General features: G+C 54.7%; 1 protein-coding gene across 1 annotated transcript in view; it reads right to left on the bottom strand.

Annotated features, from left to right (window-relative positions):
- Positions 1-817: 817 nt before the first annotated feature.
- Positions 818-20,074, bottom strand: part of LOC103187449 (rootletin) — a 29,866-nt gene continuing 10,609 nt past the window's right edge. Inside the window, 28 exon segments of the mRNA XM_042343586.1 lie at positions 818-3,786; positions 4,562-4,741; positions 6,494-6,625; positions 7,181-7,381; positions 7,685-7,834; positions 8,342-8,782; positions 8,930-9,093; positions 9,209-9,329; positions 9,613-9,830; positions 10,142-10,526; positions 11,151-11,318; positions 11,568-11,727; positions 12,018-12,256; positions 12,785-12,928; positions 13,318-13,452; positions 13,795-13,974; positions 14,296-14,465; positions 14,895-15,022; positions 15,291-15,484; positions 15,935-16,122; positions 16,125-16,164; positions 16,331-16,477; positions 16,751-16,895; positions 17,076-17,258; positions 17,556-17,755; positions 17,960-18,199; positions 18,712-18,807; positions 19,031-19,118. Coding sequence (XP_042199520.1) covers positions 3,703-3,786; positions 4,562-4,741; positions 6,494-6,625; positions 7,181-7,381; positions 7,685-7,834; positions 8,342-8,782; positions 8,930-9,093; positions 9,209-9,329; positions 9,613-9,830; positions 10,142-10,526; positions 11,151-11,318; positions 11,568-11,727; positions 12,018-12,256; positions 12,785-12,928; positions 13,318-13,452; positions 13,795-13,974; positions 14,296-14,465; positions 14,895-15,022; positions 15,291-15,484; positions 15,935-16,122; positions 16,125-16,164; positions 16,331-16,477; positions 16,751-16,895; positions 17,076-17,258; positions 17,556-17,755; positions 17,960-18,199; positions 18,712-18,807; positions 19,031-19,118 — 4,921 coding nt within the window. The 3' untranslated portion in view covers positions 818-3,702.

Genomic DNA, 20,074 nt, shown 5'->3' with positions numbered 1-20,074 from the left:
CCCTGTACATCTGGGTGATGTTGGCAATAAACGTTAACTAAACAAAGAGAAAAACTGAAGAGACTTGAGATGTTGCTTTGCTCAGAATTTCCAACTGAAATTCGCTTGAATTAGCCGCTGAGCACCATATTTCTGTGTAATCTGCAGCTGTGTGCTTCGTTACTCTAATCAATATATTCTGTTTTTTTTTAACAAAGGAATAAAGTGCACTTAAACTTTTAAAAAAAAAGCTGTTGTTTTAGTTACTAACTTCCTTCGGCAAGATTCATTGAGCAAGAAGAATCTGCCAGATTTTTTTGTCTTGCGCCTCAGCGCTCAACAATAATTTCGCCAGTTTGGAAACATTCAGACTGGCAGAGAGCTCTGTCTGTCCATCCATCCATACTCCACACAGAGCCTAAGAGTAATCCCTCCAAAACAAAAAACAATAATAAATTGGTCATTTTCAATCTACGACTGTTTGTGGGACACTGCTGTGCGCAATTGGCTGCCGCGTTCGCCCACAAATATACAGTCAATTCACTTTACAGAATATTCTGTGAAGCGCTTTGGGACGTATAGAAGTCGTGAAAAGCACTATATCAAATGCAAGGATTATTATTATTACATCTCGATTGCACAGTGCATTACTGATACAGCTCCAAGTGCTTGAGTGTGAAGGGTGTTAACCATTCATTAGCTCGTCTTTTCATCTACTTTTTTGTGTTGGAAAGCAATTTGAATGTTGTGTTTATGAGGGGAAATTATTTTTGTACACAGGTGGGATGAACCCCAAATTTGAAAAAAACAAGAATTCACTTACGATACAAATGGTCACTCCGCTTTCTTTTGATCCTTTATTCTCTCTGTACCACAAAACACTTCGTATCACACACCGTGAAGTACCTGCTGCCCAATGCCGTTGCTCTCTCAGTGGTTAATAACATAAACTTCAGTAGAAAAATAATACTGAGCTGTTGCACGTAACAGGTGAAAATGCAGGAAATTGCAAAGAGAAGTAAGAGTTTTCTTTTTTAAAACACATTGATACACCTACAAAAATATCTATTGGAATCACATCTGCCACACGGATTATTGCAAATATATCACACGGCTCAGACACGGCAAACGCTCGAGGAAACAAATACAAAAATGAGGCCAGAATGGGTTTTGCAACATTGGACATAGAACAGGACGATAAAGGGGAGAGGTGACTGCTCGGGGGCGGAAGGACTTCACACCTGTAGCTGCCACGCATTTGAGGGTTCCCGCATTACCTCCCTCTACCCCTCCCCTCCCAAACAGCTGATAAATCAATATCACACAAGATAACGGTTTCCAAGTCTCCAGGCTCGTCACTGTTGCTGTTGCGATGCTGGCAGGTATTGCTATTGTTGGTGAGTTTCGCCCGCACTTTCAGAACGGCGATTAATCCCCATGGGTGGGGGGGGGAGGTCTCGAGAACAACTCGGTAGAAAAACCCTGCGTGAATCCAGAACGGCTGCACATGAGGTGCCAGAACAGCAGTCCTGTGATGCTCCGGAACAACTCGTCAGAGTCCACCCGCCTGCGCGGATCTAGGACAGTTAAATCCACATAGCACCTGCCAAGGCCCAGGGGAAAAGCGCCACAAACGTACAAAATGACAAAAAAAAAACTTTTGGAGTGATCTGGGCAACTGGACGAGGATCCACTGGGCTCTATGAAAAAGAACAGCTGGAACCAAACATCATAAAACACACACGCGCACACTCAGAAACAAAGTGGTTACTTTTAAGCCCAGTTTGATTTCTTCTTTACTATGATTAAAAGACTTATTTAAAAAAAATTAAGACTTCAGCTATTTCTGAAACACAAAATGATTGCTGGGTGGGGTGAGTTGCTGAGCAGGAGACACATTAAAGCTTGTGCACATATCTTACGCACACATTCGTACACAATCACAATCCTGACACAACTTAAAAGCTGTTACTTCAAGCAGGAGGCCTCCAAGGGAAGGTTGATGTAACCTGGCCTACGTTTTTGATGTTATATATATAAAAAATAATCATTGTACACGGTAAAAGTTGTCAAAAGACTAATTAGCTGCCTAAACACCGCCCACGGTGACTGTTTGTTTGGTCTCATCAACCGGGCTGTTATCACGACACGTTGAATTAAGATTGGGAAATTCTACCTGGGTCTAGGGTTACTTTACTACCATTTCGGAGTGTACAGAATTTGGCAAATTGTTGAACCAACCGCAGTCTTAATTTTCGAGCTGTTTTGTTTCTGTAAGGACTGTTGGGGCGGGAGAGGGGTGGCTTCGGAGTTGAGACTTAATTTTGCACACTCTCCGAAACCCTAAGGAAATAACGTCAGTCCAGACCCGGGTGGAGTGAGTCTCCCTGTTGCCAGCCGTCTCCTGATACTATAGAAAGCCATGAGCCTTGGATTCACTGGACACTGCCAAATCTCTCCAGCCGGGTGGCTTGGCTCCGACAAGTGATTCACGAGCAGCAAAGTACAAAAAGAATGGCACAAACAAACAACAGTCCTAGCAAGAAAGCTCAGTTTCTGCTCTGCTTAATTAGCGCTGGGAGATGATTCATTATTTCTTGTTTACAGGACTGTCCAGGCTCCTGGTATCCACAGCTTTAACAGATGGGATTTTCCACCCCCGCCAATAACTCATTATCATTACTTTTGTTTTGCACAACAACTTTCCCAGGGATGCTCACTGCTGCTGTTAAAAGCATTAATGTCCTCCTCAAACTTGCTTGCTTGTTAAAGACCAAAGGATCCGCCGGCTCGAAAAAACATGGCCCTTTCCAGTATTGTGCGGCATCACCTGCGTCGGTCACTGTGGTTCACGTGCAATCACTGCCATGTACCACAGTGTGCAATCACTGTCACACACGCGCATAATCAACAACAACTTGCATTGATATAGCGGCCTTCCCATGTGTCACACAGCACACAATCACTGTCACACACACACACACACACAACGCGTGCAATCGAGATACTGGAAAGGTGTTTGTGTATTAACCACCAGCTGAAATGTGGCGATTCTTTCAACGGTCCCCATTGGCTTCCCCCCACCACACCACTACCACAGCAGGGGAGAAACAGCAAGGGGTACCCAGAAAGAACCAACACTCCAGCAAGGTGAAGGGTGAGACTCTATCTAACCTTCTCACACCTGCACTTGGGTGTGGAGGTGGGGGGGGAGGAGGGAGCTCTCTAACCTATTTCATCTAATATATTTTGGGGGGCTGCAAAGCTGACAACGTGACATCTAAAGGGACAACTTCTGAAACTCCGCTTATTTTTGCTGCTGACGAATACAAGGAATCTCAGAAACGAGGGGAACCAAAGCGAGGACCGAGATCGTTAATCTGAAGCCTGGTTCGGCTGCAATAATTCGGGGAAAAGTTGGGACTCTTTCAGCAACTCAGCAAATCTCTCCCCTCCCCACTGCCATCCCCCAAGGTATAAAGTGCCGGCAATGTGCGAAAGGGACAAAAGACTTGCAAAGGAGGAAAGTCTGGGAGACAGCCCACACCTGAGGGATGCAGTAGGACGGAGAAGGTTAGTGTTTGGCCCGTTCCGCCGGCTGCATCCAGACCCCAGGCTCGGGAGCTGCATTGTCGGATGGGATCAGATACACGTAGCAGTTGATGGGTGCTGAGGAAGGCCACACCGCACAGGCCGATCTTCAATGTCCTGCCGTCACCCGGACTAGTTCCCCGAAATGACGGAACGGTTGTACTGAGGCTGGTGTCTCCGCAGCTCCTGCTGCAGCTGATCCTTCAACGTAGATACCTGCTGGGCGGGCAGACGCATGGAGTCAACAACCACACGGGGGCGGGGGACGCTGCCGAGTGCGCAATCGGGGTGGAGGGGGCCTGCCATGCTATGCCCACAAAATACACTCACAGTCACTCCACTTTACAGTATATTCAGTGAAGCGCTTTGAGATGTCTCGACGATGTGATGAGGCACTAAATCAAATGCAAGGATTATTATTATTATTAAGATTGATCGTTTATACACACTATTTGTAGCTATTGGAGTCCTGTAACTCAGTGATTAGAGCACTCGCCTTGCAAGCGAGACACCTGGGTTCAACTCCAGGCAGAGGGCGAAACCTTGGGCAAGTTTCCTTACTCCACACAGAGCCAAATAATAATCCCTCCAAAAGAAAACAATAATAAATTGGTCATTTTCATTCCACGACTGTTTGTGGGACGCTGCTGTGCACAATTGGCTGCCGCGTTTCGCCCACAAATATACGCTCAATTCACTTTACAGTCTATTCTGTGAAGCGCTTTGAGACGTCGAGAAGACGTGAAAAGCGCTACATCAAATGCAAGGATTATTAATATTATTGTATTTGTTTACAAGAAGCTGCTCCGGTCAGAAAACCTTGCGTCACCTCTGGGAACGCAAAGCAACAACAACAACAACAACTTTCATTTATACAGCGCCCCAATGGTGGAGGGGATGAGGGACAAGCAGGAGGCCAGAACCAGGGATAGAAGCATTCTACCCTGCTGGGACCAGCCGCTGGTCAGCGCTGATGACGGCGACGGCTTACCTGCTCCTCCAGTCCCTTCACTCGCTGACGATGAGCCTTCTCACGGGCCTCCAGCGTGCGCTCCGTCTGTGACTGACCGGACCGAAGCCTCTCCGTCTCCAACAGCAGCTGCTGGCGATGGCGGGCGGTCGCCTCAATCAGGCTCTGCTCCTGACTCTGCTCCAGCTCCGCCATCTGTGCCTGAGGAGGAACAACAGTCAACAGGGGCTGGTGGCTGGTGGGGGGGGACGGCGGGTAGAGGAGGAGGAAAGGGCAACAAAGATTTAATCTGACTGCTCAGAGAACGGTGTGGAAATCTATCTACTGAGGCACCACATCAAATGAAAGAAATCTTTCTTATGATTATTACAGGAGAAGTTGTCTATTCAGGTACGTTGAAACTGTCTAAGCTGCTGAATCTCTTTACAGGAGGGGTGGGGTGTGAGGCGGAGGTTGTTGTGGAAGAGAGGGGGTGGGGGAAGAGAGAAAGGCAACCAAATGCTATATTATTATTATTATTATAGTACATAAATCACACTACACTAGACAAGCTAGAGTGCGTGGCAGTTTACTGCAGAGGACAGGCCACGCTGAGCACCAGCTTTGCTCCGAAAAGGGATGTTCCACATCAGGCTCAGCTCCACACGCCGCTCAGTTACAAGATAACTGAAACCTCATAAATCACACTGTTTACAGCCAACGGAATTCAGCTTAGATTTAACCTAGCGATTAAAGCTGGTTACAGTAGCGAGTACTGTACTGACGGACTCAGTGCCACATCTGGATGACATTTCCCATTTGGCAGGAAAGGGACATCGCTCTCCCAGAGATTCCCAGCTCCACTTCCTCAGTGACTCAACCAGACAACCATTCAGCTGAATGGAGTGGAGTCCTGCAGCTTAGTGGTTAGAGCACTTGCCGTGCAGGCGAGAGGATCTGGGTTCGATTCCCGGGCAGGGCGAAACGTTGGGCAAGTTTCCTTGCTCTACATGCCTCTGTTTACCAGCAGTATGTAGGAACCCGGTTGTTAGTCAACCCCCAGAAAGCGATCTGCCAATCGACTAACAACCAGGTTCTTACTTACTGCTAGGTAAGCAGGCGTGTGTGTGGAGTGAGGAAACTTGCCTAAGGTTTCGCCCTGCCCAGGAATCGAATCGCTTGTGAGGCCAGTGCTCTAACCACTACGCTACGAAGATGCCACTTAAGTCGATTTGCCTGAGAGCTGGGTGTCAGTGGGGGGCCTGGCAAGCAGGAGGGGAATGGTGAGCAGTGGGGGAATGGGCGTGCAGGACAGAAGAGGAACCAGCCTGAGGAAGTCTCTCGGAGCTGGAGATTTTTGAAGGGCGGAATGAGGGAGGGCGGAACAAGGAACAGCGCTGGAGCAATGTCTGAACAACAAAACATTTGTTCCAACGCCTTTCACAGAAAAGAAACATCTTGAAGCGCTTTAGAGAATGGGATGAATTAGAAATGAATTGAATGCTGTTGTTGCAAACGCGGCAGCTAATTTGCCTCAGCAAGAAACACCCCTACAAACAAACACTGAGACCAGATGCCAATTCATTGGGAATTGTACTGAATTCTGGATGAGAGAAACCTCAGGAATGACAGTTTGGGTGGAAAGAGCAGGTTCCCCAAATGTCCACTGAACCTTAGGGCTTAAATGAATGACTCAAACGTATTTTGTTTTGATGATTTGGAAATATGAATGATAAATAATAAACTTTCAAATCATATAGAATTAATGTCCAACAAACAAGATATACAGTCGTACGTGTGTGTGCGGTGTGTAGGGGGGGATGTGTGTGTCAGTGCGCGTGTGTGTATATTTGCGTGTGTGAGTGGGGGGTGGGGGGGAGGGTATTGAGAAGGGTGCGTGCCAAGGGTAAGTCCTGGCGTTGGACGATAGTGGGACCACATGTTGAGGATTGAGCTCCAGATATTGAGTCTCACCTGCAGCTGCTGTGTCTGCCTCTGGGCCTCCACCAGCTCCTGCTCCACTGTGGTGAGGGAACGGTCCAGGCGGGCTTTCTCCGCGGACAGACGCATCGAATCCTCCTCAGATCTCAGCTTCTCGCGCTCCACCTGCAAACCAGCAGAGGCCCTTGGTGGCCGTCATCTTTACGCAACAATATAAGCCCACAGAATACACGGTGTTAGGCGCAGGTTGGCAATGAGTCAAAGCTCGGGGAGTGTGCGTTGGGGTAACTGTTGGAATCTAAGCAGCTAAAACCATATAACTTGCCATCGGTAGCACTGTAGCAAGACACAATGGAGTGTGTTACACAGCACTTCAAAATGGCCTTCTTCTGCGCTGTAATGCTCAAGGGTCTCTATGCTGCAGCTTCTTATAGCATCAGAACGTCACAGTGCTTCACACTTATGAAGTGTGGCGACTCTTAAGGTCGGCAAACGGGAGGGTGGGGGGCGGAGAGGCGGGGGCTCAACAGCACTGTACAGTTCTCACGGAATCACACTCCCTTGTGCTCAGCACACCCAAGTGAACAGCAACACCGAGGCCGGGACACAGCTGGGAACCTCCCACCACGCACCCAACCTCTCCCCCACCCCACCCTACAACCGCCGACACGGAGCTGGCATCGGGGAAAGGGGTTCGCGGTCCAGGAGCGCCCGACCCACTCTGTCCAGCGTCTTCTTCAAAGCATTTTTGTCCTTCTCCAGGCGCACGGCCGAGCGCTCTGCTTCCCGCTTCTCGTTCTCCAGCTGTGCGACGGCTCGCTGCAGGGCAGCCATGCGCTCCTGTGCCCCCGCCTTCTCTTCCTGCAGCTTCTGAATGTTGCGGAGCGCGAACTCGTCTCCTTCCTGTCGCTGGCGTAACATCTGGGGGGGGGGGGGTTTGGGATGGGGGTGGGGGGTTGCGGGGAGAAGATATGGCGAGTGAGTCAGACAGAACCAACGATAGAGGAGGCGAGGTGGGCTGTTCGCTAGGTGAAGTGAAAGGCTTCTGTACCGCATCAGGCTCCCCACCCCCACGGATTTTTCCCTCCCCACCTCCCCCAATATCGACCAGACTGACAGTCAACGACGACGACGACAACTTGCATTCACCTAGCGCCCTTCATCGCAGGAGAGCGTCTCGGAGCGCTTAGTAGGAGTGGGTATTTACTGAGCCCGGCCGCTCACCTCCTGGTGTTTCCTCAGTTGCCCCTGGGCCTCGGCTCGGTGCAGCTCCAGGTCCTGCTGCTCGTTCTGCAATCCCTGGAGCCGCTCGGCCAGCCCCGAGCTCTGCTTCTTGGCCTCGACGACGGCCTGGCGGGCCACATCCAGCCGCTCCTGCCACGGTTAGAAGAGAGAGACATTAGCCTTTGACCAGGCTCCCGCTGTAACCCCGACTCTCATAATAACATAATAATAATAATAATAATGGCGAAGGTACACCAAAGTCCATCTGGTTCGCCTTCCACCATCCTGGCAATCGCTTGACATGTTGTGTCCCAAACTATATACTATATCTGTGTGTGTCTGTGTCTATATACTGTATGCCCAGATATTATGTTCCAGCAGAAATCTAATTTGTTCCTGAAACGAACAAGATCTTCTGCTTTCACTGGTCACTCAATCCAAGACTGTGTTCGAGGACGCTGCTGTGCACAATTTGTCCGTCGCGTTTTGCCCGCAAAGCGCGCACGCAGTCACCACACTTCACGGTATATACTGTCAAGAGCTTTGAGACGTCTTGAAGACGCGATAAAAAGCGCTGTTATCAAATGCAAGGATTATTATTACTGCGATCGTTGCTTATAAAGGTGTGAGTGAGCGGGGCCCGGGCTGCAGGCTGACCTGAAGGATGCGGCGGTCGTGCTCGCTGGAGGTCAGCGCCTTCTGCAGCTGGAGCAGCTTGTCCTGGAGGGTGGAGCAGCTGGCGTTCCGGCTGGACAGCGTCACCGACAGGTTCTGCACCTTGTCCTTCAGCTGGCTCTCCTCCTCCTCGGCCTTGGCCAGCGAGTCGCTCAGCCGGTCCGTGCTGAGCTGCAGGCTGTTGGCTCGAGTCTGACCGTCGGCCACTTGCCTCTGCAGGGTCTCGGCGCGTTCCCGCAGCGCCTGGATCTCCACCTCGCGGTCTCCCAGCGCCAGCCTGGCGCGCTGTAGCTCCCCCTCCAGCGAGCGCCGGGACAGCTCCAGCTTGGTGCCCCGCGTGTCAGCGGCCTCCAGGCTCTCCCGCAGTCTCCGCTTGTCCGTCTCCAGCTTGGCCTCGTTCACTTTCATCTTGTTTATCTTGTCCTGGAGTGGAAAGACGGGGCGTAAATGCATAGCGAGGAGACACAACGCGTGCGTTACAACCTCCTGTGCCTGTGTTAGCGGGATGTTACTCCCCCATCCTTCCCCTCTTTTAGACTGAAGCTGGCAAAGGCTCAGCGCCGTTCTGACCTGCATCGTCCTCTTGTCGCCTTCGGCCGACTGCAGGCCTCTCTCCAGGGCGGCCACCTTGTCCAGCAGGGTCTTGCGCTCTCTCTCCCCCCGGCGCATCGTCTCCTCCTGCAGCATTAGCGACGTCTGAGCCCCGCTGAGCCGCCCACCAACGTCCCGCTTGCCTGGCAACACCAAGGATGGTTTGGAGTCAGCACAGGCCGCACAGAGGGGGGACTTGCAAGTAGCCCACTAGCCATCGCATTCTCCATCCCACCACAGGACCCAGGTTTGACTTACCCTCCTCACACTCAGCCAGTGACTTCTGGAGCTGCTCCAGCCGGCTGTTGGCGCTGTCCCTCTCGCCCTCCACCTCGCCCAGTCGTCGGCACAGGTTGGTGACCTGAACGCGGGTTTCATCCTGATGGGAAGATGGCAGAATTCCATGGAGAGCCTCAGCGCTGAGCTTCCTTACCCCATCCTATCCCTAGCCCCACCAGCCGCCCACTCACCCCACACCCCCACCCCTCCACCACCCAGCCACTCACCCCCCACCTGTCCGCCACTGAACCCCCCCTACAACCCCCGTCCATCCGCAACACACACACGCGCTAGGATGCTATAGAAGAGGATATTCTTCTTTACTTCTGCCCTCGCTCAGCTGCTGTGGGGAAACAACATCAGTTATTGGTGACATCACTCACCCGCGCTCTCTGAGCATCTCTCAGTTCCTGAAGGAAGTTGCGGAGCGCTAATCGAACCACCTCCGGGTCAATGTCGGCCACGCCCTGCTCGCTGCGGGACGGGGAGAAGGCGCGGTCAGGCGAGGCGGTGCGTGACCCCAGCCCACCCTCCGGTGTTGCCGTCGCTGGGATCGGGCTACCCTGGCCTTCGGTCCCAGTGGCGAAGCTGGTGTCCAAGCCTGGAATGAACACGGCCACAATTGATGACAGTAATAATAAATAATAATCCCTGCGTTTGAATACAGCGCTTTATCATGTCGTCTGAAAGCGCTTTACGGAATATACTGTAAAGTGTGGAGACTGTGTGTTTTGTGGGAGAAACACAGCAGCCAATTGCACACGGCAGTGTCCCACAAACAGCCGTGGATTGAGCGACCAAATGACTATAATTTATTTATTTATTTATTGAAGGGATTATCTCCCCCGGAAAAGTGAATGAAATCGTGTAAAAAAAAAGAAACGCACGTGAGAACGTGGAGCTTTTCCCTACCTTTAGCCGGGGACCGGGGGAGCTGGGGGGAGATGCTGCGGCCACGCCCGGCTGGGCTGGGTGTACGTCCGGCTCGGCTGATACCCAGGGTGCGTCGCAGCGCGGAGTGCAGGCTGCCCAGCTTGAACTCCGTGTCTCGCTTCAGCCCCTCCACTCGGGCCAGCTCGGCCTCCAGCCCGTCCAGCCGGCCCTCGGCAGCGCTCAGACTCAGGCCCAGGGCCTGGGTCTCCAGCCGGGCGCTCTCCAGCTTCAGCTCCAGGTTGCGGGTGTTGTCCAGCAGCTTCTTTTCGTTGCCGTGAGCCTCCTCCAGGCCGCCCAACAGCTCCTTCTCTTGCAATCGCCATCCGCCCTCCATCTCCGTCAGCTTCCGCCGGAGGCTCACCAACTGCCAATGCACCAGACATTCAGCCGTGAGAGACTGTCGCTCCCAGACACCCCGGAAGCCAACTCCCCCCTCGTCCCAGCAACCGCGGGGGGGATGAGAAACAAAACAAGAAATGCTAGACGACAAAAAGACCAAGGTCCATCTAGTTCGCCTTCCACCTTCCTGGTGGTCACTTGCACATATGTCCCAAATTACCTGTACACTATATCCCATGATGTTATTTCCTAAAAGAAAAGCTGATCTGTGTTTGAAGGAATCAACACTTCCTACTTAAACCGTCTCCCTGGAGAGCCTGTTCCACAGGTCTATTATTCGCTCACTGAAATAGTGTTTCTGTAGATTTGTTCTGAATTTACCCGCCTTCAATCGCAGGCCGTGTCCTCTGATTTCTCTATTTCCGACGAGTTGAAACAGCCTGTCATCATCCACATTGTCTAACCCCTCTACAATCTTAGGCCGCAATCATATCACTTCTCAATCGCCTCTTTTCCAAGGAGTGGAATTACAGCCTGAAATATTGAACCCATTCTCTCGAACCCCCACCCCCGACCCCTCCCCTCCCCCAACCAACCACTACCACCACCGCCGCCAAGCTGTGGACCGGGATGAAAACCCTTTGTTCACCTCTTTCCGAGTGGCCTCCCTTTCGGCTTCCGTCTCCATTACTCTCTGTTTGAGTCCGAACGCCTCGCGCCGACCTTCCTCCTCTCTCTGCTCATTCAGCTCCACACGAGTCTGCAGCCCAGCCACCTCCTTACTCTTCTTCCTGTTCTCATCATCCAGCGTCTTCACCTGCCACACGTCAGCAGCAGCAGCAACAACAACAACAACTTGCATTTATTTATAGCGCCCTTCACGCAGGGTAGCGTCCCGGAGAGCTTGACGTTATCAACGACGCGGTAAGGCGCTATCTCAAGTGGAACGATTATTATTGTTGTTATTATTATTATTACAGAGTGCACTGTGCGGGCGGGCCTGGGGGGAAGGGGGACATGTTGTCGGACATTATACATTGCCGCAATCATCGTTCCCCCATGTTACCTGGCGTCGCAGGTCTTGCAGCTCACGGCGGGCGTCCAGTCGGGATTTCTCGACCTCGCGCAGACTCGCCCTCAGGTCAGACGACTCCTTCTCACTGGCCGACCTGGCCTCCTCCAGCACACTCAGCCGCTGCTCCTTCTCCTCGCTCGCTCGCTTCAGGCTGAGGGGCGACAGAGTGACGGAGCCGATCAGTGGGACACAGGGCCCCCGGGCAGTGGGGGAGTGGGTGGGGGGTGGGGGGCGGGGAAGACAGGAAGACACGGAAGGAACAGCACACTCACCCGCCTCCCCTCCTCTCCTAGTGCTGCTTGCTCACCTTCAGCCACTTCACCCCGAAACTCTGGAACTCTCTCCCTCACTGACACCCCCGCCACCCACCGCGTGCCTCTAACCTCTCCAGTCTCTACCACCCCCCCACCACCCCCACTGACTCTCCCCAATCCCCCGCACCTGATTCTTTCGCCCTCGACTCTCTTGATACCGGCTCTGAGCTCCTCGTTGGATTTCTGAACCTCTTCCTTCTCCTTCACCTCGTCGCTCAGCATCCGTTTCAGCTCCAGCATCTCCTTCCGCTGCAGCTCCTGGGCCTCCTGGTTCTCCCGGACCTCGCGATGAGCCTCGATCAGGTCCCTACGGACAGCGTCACGGTCGTCCTCCGCCACCCGCAGCCCGACCTTCAGCTCCTCCACCTGCAACGGGCCGTTCGTTCCCCTCAGCTCAGCGCCTCTCATTAACACTCACTCCCCTCAGGGTCGGTCTCTCTGTTACTCACGCCACAGCGCTGCCGTCCGTTGCCGTCATTCACACCGGCGGCACCAGCGTCAGACCGCGACTGAACCACATTTCACAGTCACTCTCGCACACTCAGGCACTCAACACACACACCGCAGACACCGCGCACTTATACAACCACCACCCACACGGTTGCACGCGCACTTACATACACTTCCATACACGGGTGTACCTACACACCTGCTTATACACACTCACTTAACACACACTCACTTACACGAACGCGCAAGGACCCGGTAGCACACACACACACACGCACTTAACACAGACATTCTCTCAAGATACCCGTTTTCGCACACACACACACACACACTTTCCTACGCACTCTTAGTCACTCACGTGCACACCAGAACTCACATACATCTGCACGTTTCCAGAAAGGCCGAACTAAAGGACCCATAACTACTGCTCCCCACCACACTGACCTCTCGGAGCGCCCCTTCCCGCTGTTTGGTCAGGTCGCGGAGCTGCTCGTTCTGGCTCTTCACTTCCCGCTCGTGGGTGGCGACGCTCTCCTCGAACTCAGCTCGGAAATTCTTCAGCTCTGACGCCAACTCGTTAATTTGGTTCTGCCGAGACGACACCGCGCGGCTCGCGTCAAAACAGCGGCAACTGATCTCCCACCCCATCACCTCCCCGCCCACCGGTGACCTCCCCGCCATCCTCACTCACCCACCCCACCCAGCCGTCGTGATAACCGTCCCCCCCCCCCACCACCCACACCCAGCGAGTGTGAGTGGGCGACAACACGCGGGCTCGAAGCGCCCTGGGATCCTACCCCCACCCCCATATAAATGCAAGTTGTTGTTGTTGTGCGTGTGATCTCTCTCTAGGCTGTGCGTGTACAGACCTTGCCCGGACGCCGGAACCTATCGGTTGGGGGATGGGGTGGGGGTGGGTGGCGGTGGGGGGGTGGTGGTGGGGGGGTAGATTGTTTGGGGAGGGGGGAGTTACACACTCTGTCCTGCTCGTGTTTGGTGGCGGTGTCGCGCCGCAGCTGCTCGGTTTCCATGGACATATTGACCATCTCCCGCTGAGCGTTCGCCAGCTTCTCCCCCAGGATCGCCTTCTCGGATTCCTTTAGTGACAGAGCCTGTGACACACACACACACACAGGCAGAGAGACAAAGAGATAAAATATTTATTATCGGGGGGGGGGGGGGTGTGTGGGGGGTGCAGGAGGTGGGGGTGTTGCCAGTACCCACAGGAGGTGCGTGTGGACGTCCTCCAGACGTGAAAGGCGCTATACAAATGTAATTTGTTGTCGTCGTTGTTGTTGGGTGCAAGAGAGCGAGAGAGCATGGGGAAGGGTGGGTGAGGTGGTGTCTGGGCCGAGAAGGTGTGGATGGCTGGTGTGGTTGGGGTACAGGAGAGGACGGGGGAAGGGAGTTGGGATACAGAAGGGGGTGCGGTTGAGGTATGGGGATCGGGGTACCTGCTGTTTCTGGTTCTCGGCCAGCAGCAGGCTGTGGTCGCGCTCCTGCTGGAGGCAGGCGATGGCCTCGCTCAGCTCTTCCTTCTCGGCCTCGGAGCGAGCGAGCAGCTCCTCCCGCTCCTGCGTCAGCTGGTGTAGCAGTTCTGCCCTCTCGTCCTCCAGCCCCATCCGCAAGCTCTCCTGCCGCAAGAGAGCCACGACGTCCATCACTGACATCCACACGCTCCCGCTCGGCAATATCCGGCTTGTCCCCTTCCTTCCCCACCTTCTTCTTCGACCATGCCTACGGTCACCTTCCACCTTCCCCCCCCCCTCCCACCTCGCTCCTTCCCCCCAGCTCGATGTTGTGCTCCTCCACTGTCAAGTGCTCTGGGACGCTACCCTGCATGAGGGGCGCTGAGTAAACGCAAGTTGTTGTTGTTATCCGCAAACGTGAGGCTCACTTCCACATGTATGCGGATGACACCCAACTCTATCTCCTTCACCCCCTGCCCCTGGTACCTTCTCCCGCTGCAGGCGATCCACGTCCTCCTCGTGCGCTGCCTGTTCGTTCCTCAGCGACACCTGAGCCTCACGCTCCGCCTGCGACAGCCTCTGTGTCAGCTGCTCCCTGTCCCGCTCCGCCCGGCCCAGCCCGGTCTCCAGCTCCCTCTGAGCCCGGGAAACCTCGGCTGCGAAGAGAAGGTTCACCTTTATTATAATAATAACAATCCTTTGCGTTTGATACAGCGCCTCATCACGTCTTCGAGACGTCTCAAAGCGCTTCACAGGATACACTGTAAAGTACAGTGACTGTGTATTTTGTGGGCGAAATGCGGCAGCCAATTGCGCACAGCTGGGTCCCCACAAACAGTCGTGGATTGAGCGACCATTTCTTTTGAGGGATTATTATCCTCGGAGAGCGATCCCCCAATCGACTGACAAGCGGTTCCTACTAACTGGTAAAAATCTTTTGAAGGGATTATTACCCTTGGTACATATGTGAGGTGGAAGGGAACACCATTATATTCTCCCCCACCCCCCCACCCCGCACCCCACCATTTTTCTGAGATGCCGATTGCTCCTTTTCCCCTTTCCCTTCCCCACACTGACGCTCTCACCCTGCAGCGTCTCTCTGGCCAGAAGCAGTGTCTGGTTCTCTGCCTCTAGCTGCTCCTTCCGTGTCTCCAGCTGAGTGATCAACTGCTGGGTGTCAAACAGGCTGGTCTCCAGGGCTTCCCTCTCCGACCTGGCACAGCCGAGAGAGAGAGAGGGAGAGAGAGAGGGAGGGAGGTGCCGGTCACATTCAAAGCATTTCAAGCACAAAGCAATAATTAGTGTAGCTGGAGAGCGTCGATGATTCTATAGAGCGGGCGAGTGGGACTGATTGGGTAGCTCTTCCAAAGAGCTGGCACAGGCGGGAGGGGGTTGGTGGGCGCAGTAAGGTGTATCAGTGAGTGCTGTTATGACCAGGTGCTGGCTGGAGTACGACGCCGTGTCTCCTGGTGGGTTCCTACCTGAGCCTCGCGCTCTCCTCTCCCAGGGTCCGGCTGGCCCGCTCGGCCGCCGTCAGCTGCACCTCGAGACCCGCCTTCTCCTTGGCCAGCTCCTCCTTCTCTTTGCCGGCCCTGAGCAGGGAATCACCGTGCCGGCCAGCCTCGAGCCGGCAGGCGCTCAGCTCCTCGGTCAGACTGTTCTTGTGTCTCGTGGCCTGCAGGGAGAACAACAACAACAACAACAACAATAATACTAATAATCCTGGCATTTGATACAGTGCCTTATCACGTCTTTAAGACGTCTCTAAGCGTTTCACAGGATACACTGTACAGTGAGTTGACTGTATTTGTGGACGAAACGTGGCAGCCAATTGCGCACAGTTGTATGATTCTTTTTTTTTGAAGGGATTCTTATCCCCGGAAATGCCATCCGCCAATTGACTAACAACCGGTTTCCTACTTACTACCAAGTAAACAGAGGCGTGCGTGTGGAGTAAGGACACTTGCCCAGCGTTTCTCTCTGCCGGGGATCGAATCGCTTGAGAGGCAAGTGCTCTGACCGCTGAGCTACAGGATTCCACAAGGTGAGAGCGTCCAGAGGCGAGAACCCTACCAACTGGGCCAGACTGACTGACGCGCAGCGTCCGCTGCAGGAGGCTCTATACCTGGCCCAGCTGTTCCTGAAGCTCTGCCTTGTCCCGCTGGCTGGTCAGGAGCTCCTGCTCCAGCCTGTCGCGGCTGGTCTCGGAGCCGTGCAGCGATCGCTCCAGCCCGTCTCGCTCCGCCCCCAGGTCCAGCTTCTCCTGCTCCAGACGCACCAACTCGTCGCGGATCGAGCTCTTCTCCAGCTCCACTCCTTCTTCTGCCCCAGCAGACCCCCGTGCTCCTCCTCCAGCTGCAACACACACCGCAGGGAAGAGAAGCAGCTCCGACGCGACCTTCGATGAAGTAATTCACGAGAGGTCCCTCGGCTGAACTGATGTCAGTGGGCATCACGAGTTAGACGCAGGTGTGGATTATTAACTGGCTACGGGGAGGGTATTTGTAAAAGCCCGCGTTACCTGCAGGATGATCTTATTGAGTTGGGCCTTGTCCTGAGCCAGACCCTCATTGAAGGCGCTCAGCTTGGTCAGGGTGTCCCTCAGTGACGCTTCCTCCGTCCTCAGTTTGTTCAGCATCAGCTCCATCTCCGCATTCCCGCTCTCCGCCTGGTGGTGGTGGTGGTATTGGGGGGGGGGGAGTGGGAGGTAGGGGGAGTGGGAGGGGGGTGTGGTGGGTGGGGGAGAGGAGGAAGAACAGGAAGAGAAACGGCAGTAACAGAGCGGCCCGATCTCACTGAAGTGTTTCTTCCCGTCCCCAACAACAACAACTTAAATTTATATTACACCCTATATCGGTGGGGTTGGGCCTGTGTGCGTGTGGAGTGTATGTGGGGGGCTGGGGAGGGGGGTGTGGGGGGGGGGAAGGGGGGAGGGGGGTACCTTGCACAGAGCCTCCTGTATACCAGCTCTCTCGGTCTCCAGCACTTCCTTGTCCAGCCAGGCTTTGCTCAGCGCCTCCTTCGTCAACACCAGCTCCTTCTTCAGGCTCGAGTTCTTGGTCTCCAGCTGCTTGGTGACCTTGTGGCTGATGGATAGAAACGGAGAGGATTCGTCACCGGGCTGCACACACACACAGAGCCGGGAGTGCGGGGGACGACGGTGACGGTAAGCACCGTCGAAGAGGAAGGTCTTCAGGTGTGACCCCAAGATGGGGGAAGGAAGAGGGCAAGGTGTCAACCCCACCCTCCGCCCCACCACCACTCACCCCCGCTCCACTTCTCGCTGTGCTCGCTCCTTGTCCTTGGCCGTGTCCTCTCTCTCGGCTGCCAGCTTGTGGCTCTGTCGCTGCAGGTCGCTATTGGCCCCTCGGACCTTCTCGATCTCCTGCTGCAACGTCTCCAGTTGCTGCTGCTGCGATTCCGTCAGCTTCTCCAGGGTCAGCCGTTCACTGGGGAGGGGGAGAGCGTAAGACACAGAGAGAGAGAGAGAGAGAGAGACACACACGCACACACACACACACACACAGAGCGAAAGAGAGAGATAAAGGGTGAAAGAACGTCAGAGACAGACACACAGCAGGAGCAAAAGAAGGGGAAGGGACAAACAGAGAAAAAAAGGGAGAGTGAAATAGAGTGAGAGCGGACGTGAGAAAGAAAAAGAGCAAGAGAGGGAAAGTGAGAGAGAGGGAGCGAGGGAGGGAGAGCAAGAGCGATGAACAGGACGGGTAAGTAACGTGTCCACTGACCCGCTCATCAAGTCCGCGGAGGCCTGGAGGCGGCTGGCGCTGCGCTTGGCGTCCTGCTCGGCTCGGGCCGAGCGGCCGAACTCCTCCTTCAGCTGCTGGAGGCGTCTCTCCAGCGCGTGTCGCTCGCTCTCGCTCTCCACCAGCCGCTTCTTGATCGCGGCCAACAGCTCCTGGCTTGCTCCGTACTTGGCTCGGAGATCCTGGAATGCAACACCACACAGCCCCAGGTATCACACCGGATCCCGGCATCTTCCCTGCCCCCACTCTGCACGCTCACACACTTGCACACCCCCCCCACCACCTCCTACCCCTGCACACTCACCCACTCACTCACTCGCGCACGCACTCACACTCACTCGCTCACACACGCACACGCTTTCCGCGGTGTCAGACAGGCTCTGTACCTGGATGAGTAGCTGCCGGCTCTGCACAGCGCCCTGCACGGCCGAGCGCATGGAGTCGGTGACGCCGGGAGACAGAGCACGGCCCGGAGACCGGCTGCGTCGCGGGGATATCCGGCGTCGTGGTGACGGCGGCCGCAAGCTGGCCGAGAGCCCCCCGCAGCTGAACACGGAGCAGTCCCCCTCCCCCGTCTGCTCCGGGGACGTGAGCTGCCCCTCGCTGTTAGCGTCCCACAGCACAACCTGCGGGAGGGGAGAGAGAGTCAGTGTAGAGTCAGTGCACAGAAAGAGAAAGTGAGTGAGTGAGTGAGTGAGAGAGAGACAGACAGACCATTAGACAGACAGATAGAGAGAGCCAGAGAGAGTGAGCGAATGAGGCAGAGAGTCAGGGCGAGAGAGTGAGTGTCAGTCAGTGCAGAGAGGAAGACATTGACTGTATTTGTAGGCAAACGCGGCAGCACAATTGCGCACAGCAACGTCCCACAAACGGTCGTGAAATGAGTCACCAATTTTTTACATGAGGGGATCGTTGGCCAGGAGAGACAGAGAGAGAGAGAGAGAGAAACTCCCTTTTCTTTTCTAATAGCGCCATGGGATCTTTAACGTCCACGTGAACAGGCAGACCGGGAGCTCGGTTTAAAGTCTCATCTGAAGGACGGAACCTCTGACAATGCAGCCCCCCCACCCACCCACCCACCGCATCCCCCCCCACCCGCCCCAGGCGTCCCACTGGAGCGCTAGCCTAGACTATGTACCTGTGTGATCTCTCTCAGTGCTTGCTGCATGGATTCCAGCTCCGCTATCAGTGTCTCCATCTCCGGCCGGTCCTGTCCCTCTGCACGGCTAGACTCCTGCACAACAAGACAGCCGGTCACCGGCAGCCAGCTCAGGGCACCAGCTCCTGCTATAATCCCCCCACCCTCACTCCCCCCCAGCCCCCCATTCCCAGCCCTCACACCCCCATTTTCCCAACCCCCGCCCCTTATTCCCAGCACTCAACTTCTCCCACTCCCTCACAGCAGCTCAGGGTTGGGGGTGAGTGTCACGCTAACCAGCCCCCACCCCCTCACCCACCAGGGTCTGGGTCAGGTTGGCCACCGCCTGCTCCTTCTCCCTGTGCTGAGCTCTCAGCCGCTCCATCTCCCCCGTCACCTCCACAATCCTGCCGGGGTAGAAACACAGAGCTGGAAACAACGACTTGCATTTACACAGCGCCCACACCCCCCCCCCCATTCGCGCGGATCCCTTGACAATGTCAGAGTCTTGACACCGAGCCAGGGGGGAGAGGGATGGGGGAGGTGACCGTAGGGACGATCAACACAGAAGGTCTTTAGGCGGGACTTGAAAGTGGGGAGTTGGTGGGTGGTGGTGGGGTGGGGTGGGGGGGTGGGGAGAGTTCCAGAGTTACCACTCGCATCTTCACCGCGGGCGAATCACGTCGGAACGGCTCAAACTCGTCACCAACAACTGCTGCTAAGCGAGGCGGACGCGAGATTTGCGAGCGGGGGCGTCAGAGCCCTTGGAGACGTCGCGACGGTGTGTAAAAAGACACTCTACCGAATGCAAAGGTTATTATTATTATTATTACTGTTATGATGATGATGATGATTTATTGCACAAATTGTGCAGTTTTGACCTTTCTCTGAATGAGGAGCAGTGAGTTTGGGCACCGACAAGAGCTGGGAGAGGGAGCGACACACGCACACACACGCACGTACGCACACACACACACATACACGCACACACACACAAGCACGCACACACACACAAGCACGCACACACACGCATACACGCACACACACACGCACACATACACGCACACACGCACACACACAGACAGCCCTCTGGCTCCCCCCACAGGCCAGGTGTGGTAATATATAACAATACAGGAATTGCACGAGAAAAAAGACCAAGTTTGCCTTCTGCCATCCTGTTAGTCGCGTGATACAGTAATGATGGCAATTCATTCTGCGAGGGGTTGGTCTACCACACAGTGAAATAACCCCTCCCCTCCTCTCTCCCCGCCTGCCCGCCCGGGAGGGGCCAAGAGAGCAGGCATGGGGCTGACGGCACGAGCCTTGGGGTGTGAGAGCACAAGAGGGGAGAGGGGGCAGAGAG

Source organism: Callorhinchus milii, unplaced genomic scaffold (assembly GCF_018977255.1).
Source record: "Callorhinchus milii isolate IMCB2004 unplaced genomic scaffold, IMCB_Cmil_1.0 Scaffold24, whole genome shotgun sequence".
In the NCBI taxonomy this organism is placed as follows: domain Eukaryota; kingdom Metazoa; phylum Chordata; class Chondrichthyes; order Chimaeriformes; family Callorhinchidae; genus Callorhinchus; species Callorhinchus milii.
This window is presented reverse-complemented; position numbering and strand designations above follow the sequence as displayed.